This window comes from Chanodichthys erythropterus, chromosome 15 (assembly GCF_024489055.1).
Source record: "Chanodichthys erythropterus isolate Z2021 chromosome 15, ASM2448905v1, whole genome shotgun sequence".
NCBI classification, from domain to species: domain Eukaryota; kingdom Metazoa; phylum Chordata; class Actinopteri; order Cypriniformes; family Xenocyprididae; genus Chanodichthys; species Chanodichthys erythropterus.
The window spans coordinates 26,938,348-26,953,315 of NC_090235.1; the positions used below are offsets into that span (position 1 = coordinate 26,938,348).

At 38.1% G+C, this 14,968-nt stretch overlaps 3 protein-coding genes across 4 annotated transcripts; 1 reads left to right on the plus strand and 2 right to left on the minus strand.

Annotated features, from left to right (window-relative positions):
• Window positions 1-348: 348 nt before the first annotated feature.
• gmnn (geminin DNA replication inhibitor) lies at window positions 349-5,094 on the minus strand. 2 transcript variants are annotated; one of them, XM_067411044.1, is made up of 7 exons: window positions 4,620-5,094; window positions 3,933-3,994; window positions 2,700-2,795; window positions 2,455-2,611; window positions 1,239-1,321; window positions 881-991; window positions 349-769 (listed from the first exon to the last, which is right to left on the minus strand). In XM_067411044.1, exons 2-7 carry the CDS (start codon window positions 3,984-3,986, stop codon window positions 560-562), a joined length of 711 nt encoding a protein of 236 aa, XP_067267145.1. In that variant the 5' UTR covers window positions 3,987-3,994; window positions 4,620-5,094; the 3' UTR covers window positions 349-559. The 2 variants fall into 2 exon arrangements, with proteins under 2 accessions (XP_067267145.1, XP_067267144.1); XM_067411043.1 differs by lacking the exon at window positions 4,620-5,094 and adding an exon at window positions 4,190-4,613.
• Window positions 5,095-5,276: 182 nt separating this feature from the next.
• c15h6orf62 (chromosome 15 C6orf62 homolog) lies at window positions 5,277-11,247 on the plus strand. The gene is made up of 5 exons (XM_067411045.1): window positions 5,277-6,777; window positions 6,865-7,041; window positions 7,208-7,333; window positions 7,526-7,660; window positions 10,014-11,247. Exons 1-5 carry the CDS (start codon window positions 6,649-6,651, stop codon window positions 10,137-10,139), a joined length of 693 nt encoding a protein of 230 aa, XP_067267146.1. The 5' UTR covers window positions 5,277-6,648; the 3' UTR covers window positions 10,140-11,247.
• A 139-nt stretch (window positions 11,248-11,386) lies between these two features.
• Window positions 11,387-14,964, minus strand: acot13 (acyl-CoA thioesterase 13). The gene is made up of 3 exons (XM_067411046.1): window positions 14,785-14,964; window positions 14,486-14,670; window positions 11,387-11,546 (listed from the first exon to the last, which is right to left on the minus strand). Exons 1-3 carry the CDS (start codon window positions 14,866-14,868, stop codon window positions 11,390-11,392), a joined length of 426 nt encoding a protein of 141 aa, XP_067267147.1. The 5' UTR covers window positions 14,869-14,964; the 3' UTR covers window positions 11,387-11,389.
• Between the last annotated feature and the right edge of the window lie 4 nt (window positions 14,965-14,968).

Sequence of the window (14,968 nt, forward strand, 5' to 3'; positions counted from 1 at the left end):
AAAGTCTGTAGGAAAGCCTTCTGCTTTACTTTTGAAAAGGCATTAAATAGAGGTCAAGAATTTGGACTCTACAACAACCTACCAAGGACCATTTCTCCAGCCAGCAAACTCTACTACAGCACTGGAGCTGTGCTGTCATCTACTCAACATCCCAATCATCCTCCAAGACACTGCAGTCCAGTCTGGAAAAACTGACAAACTACCCCAAAAGAGCTCAAGGTTATAGGAGTCCAACAGGGCTTGAAGAACAATGCTCTGCTCAAGGAAGATGAGCTGTTCATGAATTTGTCACTTTCTGGTGTAAGTGCAACCATACAAAGCATGTGTACAAAATATGAGTTTATTTCCATCGTATGCATTCAAGTTTACATATGTACACTGGCAGTGAACATGCACATTAACTACAGCTACTGAAAATAAAGGCTCATTTACAGCAAAGATAAAAGTATTAAAACAAAAAAGGTGCACATGTGTTCTGAAAGGCAAAAAGAAACATTCACTTAAGACCAAACAACTGATCCACAGTTCTTTTTAGTTACATTCTCTCATGAGCATGACTTCAGCATTCTTCTGTTGTGGAATCATCCTTATGTGGCACATCACGGTCATGTGACTGTTCTGTGTCTGGATCAACACTGTTCTGGCTTTCAAAGTCACTCTCGTCTTCATGTTCTTGATCCTCATCGTATTCCTTCTCGTCATCATCTTCAGCATCAAAGGCTATCTCACGTAGCTCCTCTAGATTGTCTGGACTTTTGCCGGTTAATCTCTGAAAAAGTTAAAGCAAAAATTTTATTCTTTGGTCCCACCATAATGGTGACCAAGTCCTTGGTTCTTGACAGACACCACTATCAAACACCATACAAAACGGAGCACTCACTTCTATCATGTCAGCCATGTGTTGTACATGCTGTGCCAGTTCCTGTAACTCCTCGTTCTCACTCTTCAGTTGGGCAATCTGTTCATCTTTGGCTTCAATGTCTTTATGCAACTAGTTTTCAAACAAAATTAAAGGAACAAAATGAACGCAGGCATAACATTTCTATCAAACAATTAATAAAACTACAACCTTCCAGGGAGGCTTAAGTCAAGAGACTTTCTACAGGTAATGTACTAATTACAGCTACCTATGGTCACTCTAAACAAGTGTCATGAATAACGGATTCAGCAGCCCTATAAAGAGAAATGGAGCAATGTGGCCAAACATTAGCAAAATCACCTTTCAACAATTAACTCACCTTTTCATTTTCTTGGAGAACACTGAATAGGGCTTTCCGCCTCTCTTCTGCCACCTCCTTCCAGTAGGAAGATCCAGGGGTTTCTAGAAAGACAAACACAAATACCATGGCTGCATCCGAAAAAAAAAAAAAAAAAAAAAACCCCACTTCCCTACTATACAGTTGGCGAAAAACAGTAGGTGATAAGTACTGTTAATTCCAACATGGTATTAAGAGAAGGCAAAAATAGTACCTAGATAACCTACTACTTCTGAAGGGTGCATACAATGTACACATCCCATGAGGCCACAGGAGAGGATTTGTGAATGGCAGTGAAGCAAAACAACTGACACTGGTGAAGCCGGATTTATACTTGACGCATTCGCTTGGGTGCACGCGTGTACTTGGCGGAAGTACACGTCGAGTGAATGCAAACCCATTTCGCTTTGGTGTACATGGCAAATTTTGTAACTTTCCGTGCGGCTCTGCGGCCAAAGATGCATGAATGGGAGGCAAATCTGGCCGAGTACGTACGCCTCACCACACCAGCACCCAGTTTGGAGAATTAATGCTACACTGCAAGCAGTCAGTCAAGTTAACATTTAGTAAATGGACTCCCACTCGTCAAACTAAACATTATAAAAATGTAACAATTAAAAAAAAAAAAAAAAAAAAGTTTTAGCAACCTGTGACATTAGGTTGGCTTGGTTTGATTAACGAAGACTATGGTTTCGGTTGTGCTCTTTCGGCTTGATGCTGTAATCGTTGCTAGTAATAGACTCATACCGGTCACCAAATAGTTGACCAGGAGCAACGCAATAGTGGCCTTCATTTTGTCTTCTGATGCCCTGTGGCTTTCTAGTTAACTTTCACCATCTGTCCTTCACGGTTTTTAAACCGTCCCTCTAACATTGTATCCGTTTGACTCAGGCAAGACAAACCCAGTGAGGTCACAGGTTGTAGTACTGCAAGATGGCATCCTTACAAAATGTTTAAATGTATGCATTTATCAAGTTTGTTATAATTAGATTAGAGTGGAAATCCATTTACTTGTTGACTGACAGCTTCATTTCCACTTTAAAAGCAGTCAATGAACAACCTGGGTTAAGGGATTGCATTAACAAATCTTACATAGTTCACCTTTAAGCAACTCATCTCTGCATGGCATCATTAACAGCTTGGGCAAGAATGTAAATAATCCAATCAGCATCTCTGAACCATCCATGTGATAACTTACCTTTGATCATGAGCTCATAGGCCTCTTGCGTGACTCCCTCAGGCTGGTTCTCACTTTCTGGACTTGTGGATTTTACAGCCACCTCTGCTTTCACCCTCTTTGAGCCTTTCACCTGCTCCGCGCTCCACATCTTCCTTTTAGGAACCGATTTGCCATTCTAAACAGGATGGGACTGGCTTTAACATGGACAGTTTTGCTCCAACTAAAGGAGTTAAAAACTCTATAAAGTCCAAAATGGCACATACCTCAATTATACGACCAAGGTTCTTATTTACAGCAGATGGCTGAAGGACCTGGAGCATCCTCCTTCCTGATCCTGATGTTGGTGCTACAAGGAATTTCTGAGAAAATAAAAAAAAGATTTAATCTCAGGGTCCTCAGGTGTCATCAGTAATAAAAGAATCTGAGAATAAAAGCTCATTTTGGTGAGAAGGAAAACGAAGCAACTCTATCCATGCACACAGTAACAGGCTCCATTCACCTGCCTCAACAGTCATGCTTCTCCTCTTACACTTGTTGCCATCTTGCACTGACAGCTTAACAAGCAAGGTATCGGAGCAACAGCACATATCGGCCGGTCTAACAAGCGTGGGAAAGGGGCAGGCCACACATCAGCTGCATGCCGTAGACACCTCCAATTCCCACGGGCAGCTATTGGACTGCTGCATTATTATCTTACTGCAACATTCTTTAACCTGTAATTACCGTGGGAACTCGCCACAGAAGTCTCCTTATGATCAACTGCAAGTTTGGAGTTGGTTAATGTTTTCACTTTAACAATACAGTGGAGTTGGTTAATGTTTTCACTTTAACAATACAGTGGCAGATGGATGCACAGTTACTTGATCTCAACACATTGACAATTATTAATTTAGAGACAGAGCAAGGTCTCAGTTCAGTTTGTCCTAACTTGAGCAAGTTGGAGTTGACATTCTTTCCCCTTTACAAAACTGAGCTGACCTTTAGTAAAACAGATGAATTAGGAGGTCACCATTACATGGCCACAATAATCCCCATCCAAAATGACCATGAAGTCAAGGAATATTAAGAAATTGCAGTATTAAAATATGCATGGATGAACCAATTATAAGATTCATATGCCCTTGAAATTTAATCAAAATAACATTTCCTCTTGCAGTGGCATCTTTTCTGAGGACACATTTACTGAGGGCAGGACAACATGTCACAGCAACAACAAAACAACAAATCTAATCAATTCTCAAAAGGCAAAGTCAAGTCCCACCCTACATTTTCTTGCTTGAGAAGCAGTTTCAATTGAACATCACAATAGGGTAGAAAATACCACCACTTCCATTTCATGCCAACTTAAGGGGACATTAACTTGCAAGATTCTTTAAAACATCAACTAGGCTAATTAAATCACTTAACAGAACAGTGGATCAGTCATCAGGCACTTATCTTATAGTAAATGAATTAAATTCATGTCTACTGAGCTCAAGTGAGAGGTTCACAAATACCTTGATGTTTTCAGAGGGATTCTCAGCATGTTTGGGTCTTCTGATGGAGCTCATGTTTTCACCTAGAACACAGTTCAGGAATCCCATGACAAATTCATCAGTTTAAAACAAGACAAAACATGGTGATATGTAGCGGACATACCCATAATTAAAAAGTAGAAGTGAACAAAATGAAAAACATACAAATTAAGTGAAATGTAGATTGATAAAGCGTACATTTTATTTAGTAACACATTAAAATGACCACTTTAGATTACCAGGACATTTGAGATGAATTCCACATGACTTCTCGCAGAATAGCTGAAACTTCAAATAGTTGTTCATATAAAACTTCATACAGGCCTAATAGTCGACTAACGTTACTAGTGAAACAGCTAGCGTGATAAGAGTTAATGACCACGTATTTTAGTTAACTGAAACCCTAATTATGGATTAACAAATCTGGCATTGTCTTTCAAGGTTACACAGATAACGAAAAAAAAAAAATTGTCTAAAAACCACAAGCCTATATAAAAACATGAGCAGGCTTCGGTCTGTGCCCAAACACGGTGAATGAAACAGAGCCACACTCGTACAGATGTTTCACTTAAACACACACCGACACTTCTTAAAATCGATTTAAAACCTTAAACAACTTAACTGATCAAAAGCCAACATAAATAACTCAAACTAAAGCAGAATACTCACAGAAATTGCACAAAAACCACGTACAGCTACCAAAAGTACACGCCTTCAAAACAGCTTGTGTGTGAAGAGCGCGCCACTGGCTTAAGTACTGCCTTTGTACCGTCACGTGACTACAAGATTTCGCGCGGATAGAGAGACGTAAACAGATTCAAGGGATATTTACGTTATTTACGTTCAATAACACAATGTTATAATTACTAACCATTTCTCAAAATTGAAATTAGTATTATTCACAATTGTATATATAGTAACTCTTTATTACAATATGGATTTACGATTTTATGATTTTACGAAATTATGATTTATTGAATTCATTACTATGTCCATATCTACATTCAACTAACTTATCTATCCTCCACGTTTTTACACTTTAAGCAATTTACCTACTGTTTTCACTCAAGTACTTTGTTGTAACAGCATATTTTCAGTATTAATGGTAAGTTATAATTGTAAGAGACAAATAATGGAGTATTATATAGAAGTTTGAAACATATTACGCAAAAAACAAACAAAAAAAAAAACGAACAAAAAACCCCCAAACAAACTGAAATACACTGTCGTCTACATAAATCCAGCTGACAGGAGCGCGCTCCTCCTCTGTCACATGTGCACAGCTGCGTGACGCGCATCGGCCATTTTGAGTTGTTTGTTCAGCGAGGATCGCTTGTTATTTTCCAGACAAACGCAGATCAAAGGGCCGAAACAGTCGAAAGAATCGCTCGAAAGACATTTCACCCTTTCCTTCCATCATTATGGGTCCACCGCGATGCAGATCTCGCCGTCTGTTACCTGAGAGAACGGAGGATTTCGGTCGGTTTGTCAGTTTATCTTGACATGGCATATACGGGTGTGTGACGACTGTGGAAAAGCTCGAAAACAAACGGAGACCATCAAGCTAAACCTCCGCCGAGGATCGATCCATCCGGGGCGGGCTTTTGTACTGAGATCGGTGTATTAAGACGTGTTAGGATTTTTTGCAGTACTTGCTCGAATCAAAACGGGCTTGAAAGACAACTCGAGAAAAAAAAATGACGAGAAACAATAGTTAGCCAGTTAGCCAGCCACGCATCGAAGGCAGTCTCTGCTAGCATCGCGATAACAAAAAAAAAACAGGCAAACACAAAATGTAACAGTCGATTTATTGATGATTACTAGCTTTGAATGCTGTCGTAGATCTCATACTGATTATAAAAGAGATGTAGCTCCCTTAAACCAGGTTATCAGTCGGTGGCGTGTGTGTATTCAGCTTAGCTAGCATTAGTTTGCTAGCCAGCCACAAAATAAAAGCCTCACAATGAAACTCAACCGTGGCAGGAGAGCTCGTGGGCCCATTTTATGCCCTTAAACCCCAAGATGTCTAGCAAACTCTGTGTTCTTACTCAGTGCCAAGATCTCATGGCATCTGCATTTCTCTGCCATGGTTGTCTTTCTCACCTGTCATTCAAGTGTGCTTTTATGAGACCGTTTATACAAAGAAATGGATACAAGCAAGAGTCAATCCAGGAAGAGACTTTCCAAAGTCAAATCTCTTGGTCAGCTTTTTAGATAACTTTAAGCAAGGTTTATATATCTAAAGCCAGGGATCTGTCCCCTCACACACGGACACACACAAAACTGTCGGTATGGGTTTTCAGTGTAGCAGACATTTGTGTTTTCTGTCCTTTATTCAGTAATACAACACAGTTTCTCAAAAAAAACAAACAAATTTAATTGATCAGGTCGTATTATATGAGTGGTTTCTTTTAGTTTACACTTAGCCTTGGCTTGATTGTTTGTTTTAAAAATGGTGTAACTCATCAAAACTTAGACAAGTGTAAACTTACTTGGCCCAAGTGCACTACCCATATTGATTAAAAATGACTTGATTTGATTTCACTAACTTTATTTAATTCAAATGAGTATGTACTGCAGGTAGTGCTTGGTTAAAGCTTCTTTAGTTTTTAAAAGGGTTTAAAAAAACCATATAGGCTACGGTCAAGAATATAAAAGCAAAAAAGTCTGCGTTAGGAAAATCGTGCTGCCCGTAACAATGGGAGACCCAAATTCTCGCCGGAATCAAACTAGAAACCGACTCCGTGCCCAGCTACGGAAGAAACGAGAATCTCTGGCCGATCAGTTCGACTTCAAGATCTACATTGCCTTTGTATTTAAGGAAAAGGTAAGTTGACTGATTCTCTATGAAATTGAGAAATGGTTTGGGAATGGACTGCGATTGTTCTGACTTGTCCTCATACCACTTTTACAGAAAAAGAAGTCCGCACTCTTCGAAGTAGCTGAGGTGGTTCCTGTGATGACCAACAACTATGAGGAAAATATCCTTAAAGGCGTGAAGGATTCGAGTTACTCCTTAGAGAGTTCTTTAGAACTTCTCCAGAAAGATGTGGTGCAGTTACACGCGCCTCGCTACCAGTCGATGCGTAGAGTAAGTATTGACACGCAACGTGGTGCTTTTTCAACAGTGACAGTTGAAGACTCTGTTGCTGTCAGCTGCATTGCGATCGTAATGGTTTGTCTCGTCTAAAAAGCCTTGTCATGTTGTTCGAGGTCACTTTATTTTGCTACTCACTGACGTTTCTAAATCTGTACAGGATGTGATAGGTTGTACCCAGGAGATGGACTTTATCCTTTGGCCCCGCAATGATATTGAGAAGATTGTCTGTCTCCTGTTCTCCAGATGGAAAGGGGCTGAACATGAACCATTCAGGCCTGTTCAGGTATAACTTTCTTTCCTGGAGCTTGCTTATTATTGCTTGTACTTGGAGGTTAGATGCTTGATCAAACCCTTGACATCAAGTATCAAGTATGGTACATAAAACCTTGAGTCTTGTTGGGGAAATGTGTAAAATCCATTTATAAATTTTGTAGTTATACTCTTTGTAGTTATACTTACATTTGATCGTTCACAGGCCAAGTTCGAGTTTCATCATGGAGACTATGAAAAGCAGTTTTTGCATGCTGTTGGTCGGAAGGACAAGGCTGGGATGGTTATGAACAACCCCAATCAGTCTGTCTTTCTCTTCATGGACAGACAGCACTTACAGGTTGGTTCAGTAAAACATTTAGTATAAAGGTCCATGGATAATGATTGAGAACATTGGTAGCAAAACCAGCTGTTATTAGTGTGTTTAAGATTAACTTTAGTAACACTCTTAAATGTAATCTTTAGCAAATCTCAATATGAAGATGCATTTTCATACCATTTCAAAATATTGTGATACCTAAATTTGTTTGCAGCATTTAAAGGATTAGTTCACTTGAAAATGAAAATTACTCCAAGATTTACTCACCCTCACACCATCCTAGGTCTATATAACTTTCTTCTTTCTGATTAACACAATCAGAGATACACAATATCCTGATGCATTCAAGCTTTATAATGGCAGTGAACAGGACCAATGAGTATGAAGCTCAAGAAAGTGCATCCATCCATTATAAACATACTCCACACGACTCCGGGGGGTTAATAAAGGCCTTCTGAAGCAAAGTGATGCGTTTCAGAAAAATATCCATATTTAACAAGTTATAAAGTAAAATATCTAGCTTCCAAAGGACCGTCTTCCATATACAACTTAAGAAGAAATTGTAATGCCTCTCACAGTTCAAAATATTTACGCTACATTGTATGCCTTCTGTTTTCAAATTACGAAAAAAAAGCGCAACTGACGTGATGGCAGTTATTGGCGGAAGCTAGATATTTTACTCTAACTTGTTAAATATGGATATTTTTCTTATGTTTAGTATGTTTATAATGAATAGATGTACTTTCTTCAGCTTCATACTCGTTGGTCACGTTCACTGCCATTATAAAGCTTGGATGCATCAGTTATATTATTAATATAACTCAGATTGTGTTCATCAGAAAGAAGAAAGTCATATACCCCTAGGATGGCTTGAGGGTGAGTAAAGCTTGGGGAAATTTTCTTTTTTTCTTTTTTTTTTTTTGATAGACAATATAATAAGTCATTTACACACTATGCTGGATAGGACACTCAAGAATAAAAATTTTTTATTATTACGAGAAAATTCACCATAGTGTTTATCTTTTCAGAATCCACTGTTCTTTAAACATATTTTGCTGGACTGTAATACTACTTTTTCTGTTGATACTTTTAAAAAGGTGTTTAACCAATTAAATCCAAATGTAGTCTTAAGGTTTTTAGAATAAGGATTCATTTTATGTCTTTTTTTTTTTTTTTTTGAATAACTAAACCTTGCTCTTGCCATGAATATAGCCATAGAAGCATTAAAGGAAAGAAAAAAAAGATAAAATATTATATAATTTTAACATCGGCCATTTGATTGGTTATTGACAACATATAAACAAATGATTGGTTGTTGCTGTTGACCAGAATTTTAATTTCAGTGAATCCCTAATTATACATTTTGTAATAACCTAATATTTACAGTATAATATAATATTTATTTTAGACAAAAATTAAGGGATAATGTACATCCAGCCGGTTGTTATCTCTGGTTATAAACCCCGACAGGGTGATCAGGACCCCTGATTACACAGCTACTTGCCACATAAGTAAATAATTAGACATGAAATATTGATCTGAGTCCGCTTCCGCGGAGAGAGCAGTTGCTAACGCGGTTCAAACTAAACAGAAACACATTTAAGAGATACGGTATAGTCCTACAGCATATTACACTGCATTTTGCCACATAAATAATTATGGGGATAAGATATTGATCTAAGATTAAACTGATTTGAAATTGTACCTGTTTGTTATCTAAATCCATTACAGTGAACAAAACAATAGTCGCAAAATGGCAGCAGCTGCGTTTGTATGAAACGAGAGAGAGAGTCCGTGATACTGGATGACATAATTAAATAACTACACAAAATTTGACTGCTTTTTAATATTTTATTAGCTCACCAAAGGCAAAACTTCCATGAGGAAAAACCGGTCCTAGCAAGCATATAGCGCTGGAGACTTCAGTAACACAGATGTGCCTATGGTAACTGTTTTCAATAGTTGTTATACCGCTGGATTGCGCCATTGACCAATCAGAATTAAGTAATCCACAGAGTCGTGTGATAATATAAAGGAATTTCTTGTTCATAAATAATGGTCAGTTTTAATATCAGTGAATCCCTAATAATTTCATACCGTATATTAGACTAATATTTACTGTATAATTGATATCCTACTTTTTATAATTTTAAAATCAGTTCTTTATTGATTATTGGCAATAACAAAATAATACATTGAATTGTCAGTATTGGCCAGAATTTTAGTGTAAGTTAATCCTTAATTATATACCTTATAACAACCTAATATTTACTGTATAATACATTTAAAAGTGTAATTTATTGGTTTATCAGTATTGACCTGAATAATATAGTATTTATTAATAACCTATTTTTTTTCCTGTTCTTTCCTTCAGACTCCAAAAGCCAAGCTCACAGTTTTCAAGTTGTGCAGCCTCTGTCTCTACCTGCCACAGGATCAGCTTACCTGTTGGGGGGTTGGAGACATCGAGGACCACCTCCGTCCATACATGCCTGACTAGGAGAAAAGCACGGAAGACGCCCATCAAGGCCTCGAAGCAAGTTGTCCTTATCTACACATCCCTCAGTTGAATAGAATTGAACTTGTGCTTGGAACTCTCCTTTTTGTTAACCACTCATTTTCATCTTGAGATTAATTTAGCTCCTTTTTTTTGTTTAATCCCTCCCTCGACCAATCTTGGTTTGGTTCATCCCATCTCCCCTCTCTGTGATCAGTTTTTATTTGAACCTGCATGAACATTGATTTTGAGTGGTTGTTCTCTTGGAGCTGCACCGTCAACAATACCAGTCACCGAAGGAACTCTTTACGTTAAGGCAACAAAACAAAAACCAAAAAAATGAGAGAGAGAAAAAAAAAAAGGAAACCAATGACAGAGGTCTCTCACATGTGATCTTCTAGTGTTGGACTGGCTGTAACATCAGTTGTCATGAGGGATAGTTAACATGTCTGTTATATTGAGTAGGGATTTCATGAGTAACGACAATCAGTGACCGAGGACAAAAGAGCCTGGGTAGTCTTCCTCAAAAGGCTTCTATTACAAGGTGAACAATACTTAACTCATTTGGTGTAGGGATTGCTTCTCATTCAGTTACTGCCTTAGTTTTTGCTGGACATTTTCATTTGAGTGTCATTCCTTGCCTATACTATGACAAACCTTGTTTGTTTTTATCATTTCTGGAGGAGTGGTGCCTGATGGGGACGGAGGTGCGGTGTGTAATGTATATCCAAGATGGTTGACAAACTGTCTGTTGGAAGAATTCTGATTCTGTTTTTTTTCTTGGGATGGTAATTGTCACCAATCAAGCAATTCCTGCACTATATACATACAAGCTACTGATACCAGATGTAATCATTGGTGGTGGGAATGTGATGGGAGACCGATGTTCAAGCTTATGTACCTAATGAGAAATTTCATGGAGTAGCTTGAAATTGATCATTATGGATTTGTTTTTCTTTCATAGACCACCCTGTTCTTAGAGTACTAAATATTACAGTGCTTGGGACTTGGTATCTGTAAGCCATCTTTGTCAGTTCATATGGCATAAATTACTTTTTCCCCCTTTTGAAATTAAGTTCACAACGTTTAAGGGGAAGTTGGGTCTTTGTCTTTATTTTGATGTACCCATTGTTTGAATAATTCTGTTGAAATAAACACTGTTGAACATATCTTAACACAGTGCAAAATATTTTTATGCTGACCTTTTATTATATATCATAAAGAACGACATAATTCACAGAGCGTGTACATAATTAGCTACCAAGGTGTTTAGTGTGTCTTCCTTGAGCAATGAGTTTTCCGTTCGCCTTGTTGGTGAGATCCACTGTTGCAAATGCCAAAGTCCGTCCTTGTTTTAAAACCTGCGCAGTGATCAGGATGTCTTCTCCAATTTTAGCTGCGTTCATGTATCTGTTCATTAGAAAGCAAACAAATGTGTTAAGAGTATGTCCTAGATGATGAATGGAAGTTTAGATTTTAATGGACACTGGGGCTACTTGTCACACTTTTTATCTAATTTTTCTATTATTTCACTTTTACTCCTAAGGGTTAGTTCACCCAAAAATTGTCACTAATTACTCACCCTCATGTTGTTCCAAACCCATAGTTCTTTTTCAGAACACAAAATAAGACATTATTGATGAAGTCCGAGAGGTATATGACTCATCTATAGACAGCAATTTAACCACCGCTTTTAAGGTCCAGAAAGGTACTAAAGACGTCGTTAAATAGTCCATGTGACTGCAGTGGTTCAATCTTACTTTTAGGAAGCGATGAGAATACTAACAGTGTAAGAGAATGACACACAAGAGGATATTGTTGAATAAAGTAGTTTTTTTTTTTTTTGCACACAAAACATATTCTCGTCACTTCATAAAATTAAGGTTGAACCACTGCAGTCACATGGACTATTTTAATGATGTCTTTAGTACCTGAGTGGACCTTTGAAAGTGGTGGTTATATTGCTGTCTATGGACGAGTCATACAGTCGGTACGGAAAGTATTCAGACCCCCTTAAATTTTTAACTCTTTGTTATATTGCAGCCATTTGCTAAAATCATTTCATTTTTTTCCTCAATGTACACACAGCACCCCATATTGTCAAAAAACCCACAGAATTGTTGATTTTGCAGATTTAATAAAAAAGAAAAACTGAAAAATCACATGGTCCTAAGTATTCAGACCCTTTGCTGTGACACTCATATTTAACTCAGGTGCTGTCCATTTCTTCTGACCATCCTTGAGATCTAAACCTTCATTTGAGTTCAGCTGTGTTTGATTATACTGATTGGACTTGATTAGGAAAGCCACACACCTGTCTATACAAGACCTTACAGCTCATAGTGCATGTCAGATCAAATGAGAATCATGAGGTCAAAGGAACTGCCTGAAGAGCTCGGAGACAGAATTGTGGCAAGGCACAGATCTGGCCAAGGTTACAAAAAAATTTCTGCTGCACTTAAGGTTCCTAAGAGCACAGTGGCCTCCATAATCCTTAAATGGAAGATGTTTGGGACAACCAGAACCCTTCCTAGAGATGGCTGTCCGGCCAAACTGAGCTATCGGGAGAAGAGCCTTGGTAAGAGAGGTAAAGAAGAACCCAAAGATCACTGTGGCTGAGCTCCAGAGATGCAGTCGGGAGATGGGAGAAAGTTGTAGAAAGTCAACTATCACTGCAGCTCTCCACCAGTGGGGGCTTTATGGCAGAGTGGCCTGACCGAAGCATCTCCTCAGTGCAAGACACATGAAAGCCCGCATGGAGTTTGCCAAGATGGTGAGAAATAAGATTCTCTGGTCTGATGAGACCAAGATAGAACTTTTTGGCCTTAATTCTAAGCGGTATGTGTGGAGAAAACCAGGCACTGCTCATCACCTGTCCAATACAGTCCCAACAGTGAAGCATGGTGGTGGCAGCATCATGCTGTGGGGGTGTTTTTCAGCTTCAGGGACAGGACGACTGGTTGCAATTGAGGGAAAGATGAATGCGGCCAAGTACAGGGATATCCTGGATGAAAACCTTCTCCAGAGTGCTCAGGACCTCAGACTGGGCCGAAGGTTTACCTTCCAACAAGACACTGACCCTAAGCACACAGCTAAAATAAGGAAGGAGTGGCTTCACAACAACTATGTGACTGTTCTTGAATGGCCCAGTCAGAGCCCTGACTTAAACCCAATTGAGCATCTCTGGAGAGACCTAAAAATGGCTGTCCACCAACGTTTACCATCCAACCTGACAGAAATGGAGAGGATCTGCAAGGAGGAATGGCAGACGATCCCCAAATCCAGGTGTGAAAAACTTGTTGCATCTTTCCCAAAAAGACTCATGGCTGTATTAGATCAAAAGGGTGTTTTTACTAAATATTGAGCAAAGGGTCTGAATACTTAGGACCATGTGATATTTCAGTTTTTCTTTTTTAATAAATCTGCAAAAATGTCAACAATTCTGTGTTTTTCTGTCAATATGGGGTGCTGTGTGTACATTAATGAGGGAAAAAATGAACTTAAATGATTTTAACAAATGGCTGCAATATAACAAAGAGTGAGAAATTTAAGGGGGTCTGAATACTTTCCATACCCACTGTACCTCTCTGATTTCATCAGAAATATCTTAATTTGTGTTCCGAAGACGAACAAAGGTCTTACAGGTTTGGAACGACATGAGGGTGAGTATTTAATGACACTTATTAGCAAGGGAATAAAATACATGTTGACCTTTTGTGACAACAAGCCCCTATAAATGTCAAAGTGGGAACCTGCCATTTAACAGCCTAATATAAGAATTTTCAGATAAATTTGAAAAATTCATCAAATCACTTTGGCCAATAAATGTTATAAATGAATTGTAGAAATTTATAACCAGACATTTTTGAAAAATACCCATGTCCAGAGCAAATAAAAACAAACGTTTTAGCTAAAATGTACATTTGCATTACATAGCATGCCATTGTGGTTTTATTGTGTTCACTTGTTTATCCTACAGTTGTTACAAAATGATGATATTGAAATTATAGTTTGGCAAACAGAATTTTAAAAAATAATATTTAAAGATGGTTTTGAGCTAAGTATCTGAACCCAACATTCAAACCACTGCATTTACGTGACTATAATACACTGTTATATTTATTCATATTTAAAAATCTTTTTATATTTCCATTTTTCAAAATTTTAGTTTGTTTTAGTAAATTGATGTGCTTTTGTCATTTTTATTGTTGTTTTATATTTAAGTATAACTTTATTTTTATTTCAGATTTAGTAATGTTAGTTCTTAAACTTATCTTTTACATTACTTTTAAAAAAATCACATGCTATTAGGGCCCTGTACAGTGACAAACATACACCTAGGAGCTCACGTTATGTTCATGTCCACGCTGACCCCAGGAGCTCCTCTCTCACTGTACATGATGGCAGTAGTGGAGATCATGTCCACCAGCGTGGCTGTCAGTCCTCCGTGAAGATTGCCTACTCTGTTAGTGTGCTCCTCCTCTACCTTCATCTCGCACACCACTCTCCCAGGGGATGCAGACAGTATTTCAACCTGATCACAATATGAACGGCTCGTTATGTTTACTTCAGTGTAAACTGGTCTGGTTTGTCAAAAAAAATATGTGTGGTTCGTCAATTAGAAACGCTGAATTTAACAGACACCTACCTTACTTAAAACCCGATCAAATCCAGGACTATCCACTATCGCTTTCATGATCTGTTTTAGTGAATTGAGCGACAACGAAACCATTGCTGCTATTGCAAATACCAAAACACAGTAAAGGATAAGTTCACTCTTGAAGAGTCTTTGAAAGGTTGCCTGTAAATGTTATACAAAATAAGAGTATTAT

Bases quoted from the DNA above. Each gene is read 5' to 3' on its own strand.
- c15h6orf62 (XM_067411045.1), top strand. From the start codon at position 6,649: ATGGGAGACCCAAATTCTCGCCGGAATCAAACTAGAAACCGACTCCGT. The intron at 6,778-6,864 runs GTAAGTTGACTG...CCACTTTTACAG, and splicing joins CCTTTGTATTTAAGGAAAAG to AAAAAGAAGTCCGCACTCTT. The intron at 7,661-10,013 runs GTTGGTTCAGTA...TCTTTCCTTCAG, and splicing joins TGGACAGACAGCACTTACAG to ACTCCAAAAGCCAAGCTCAC.
- gmnn (XM_067411043.1), bottom strand. From the start codon at position 4,268: ATGAAGTTTTATATGAACAACTATTTGAAGTTTCAGCTATTCTGCGAG. The intron at 2,612-2,699 runs GTATGTGCCATT...CATCCTGTTTAG, and splicing joins ACCTTGGTCGTATAATTGAG to AATGGCAAATCGGTTCCTAA. The intron at 770-880 runs GTGAGTGCTCCG...TAACTTTTTCAG, and splicing joins ACATGGCTGACATGATAGAA to AGATTAACCGGCAAAAGTCC.
- acot13 (XM_067411046.1), bottom strand. From the start codon at position 14,868: ATGGTTTCGTTGTCGCTCAATTCACTAAAACAGATCATGAAAGCGATA. The intron at 14,671-14,784 runs GTAGGTGTCTGT...TATTGTGATCAG, and splicing joins TTGATCGGGTTTTAAGTAAG to GTTGAAATACTGTCTGCATC. The intron at 11,547-14,485 runs GTGAGCTCCTAG...TCTAATGAACAG, and splicing joins AGCGTGGACATGAACATAAC to ATACATGAACGCAGCTAAAA.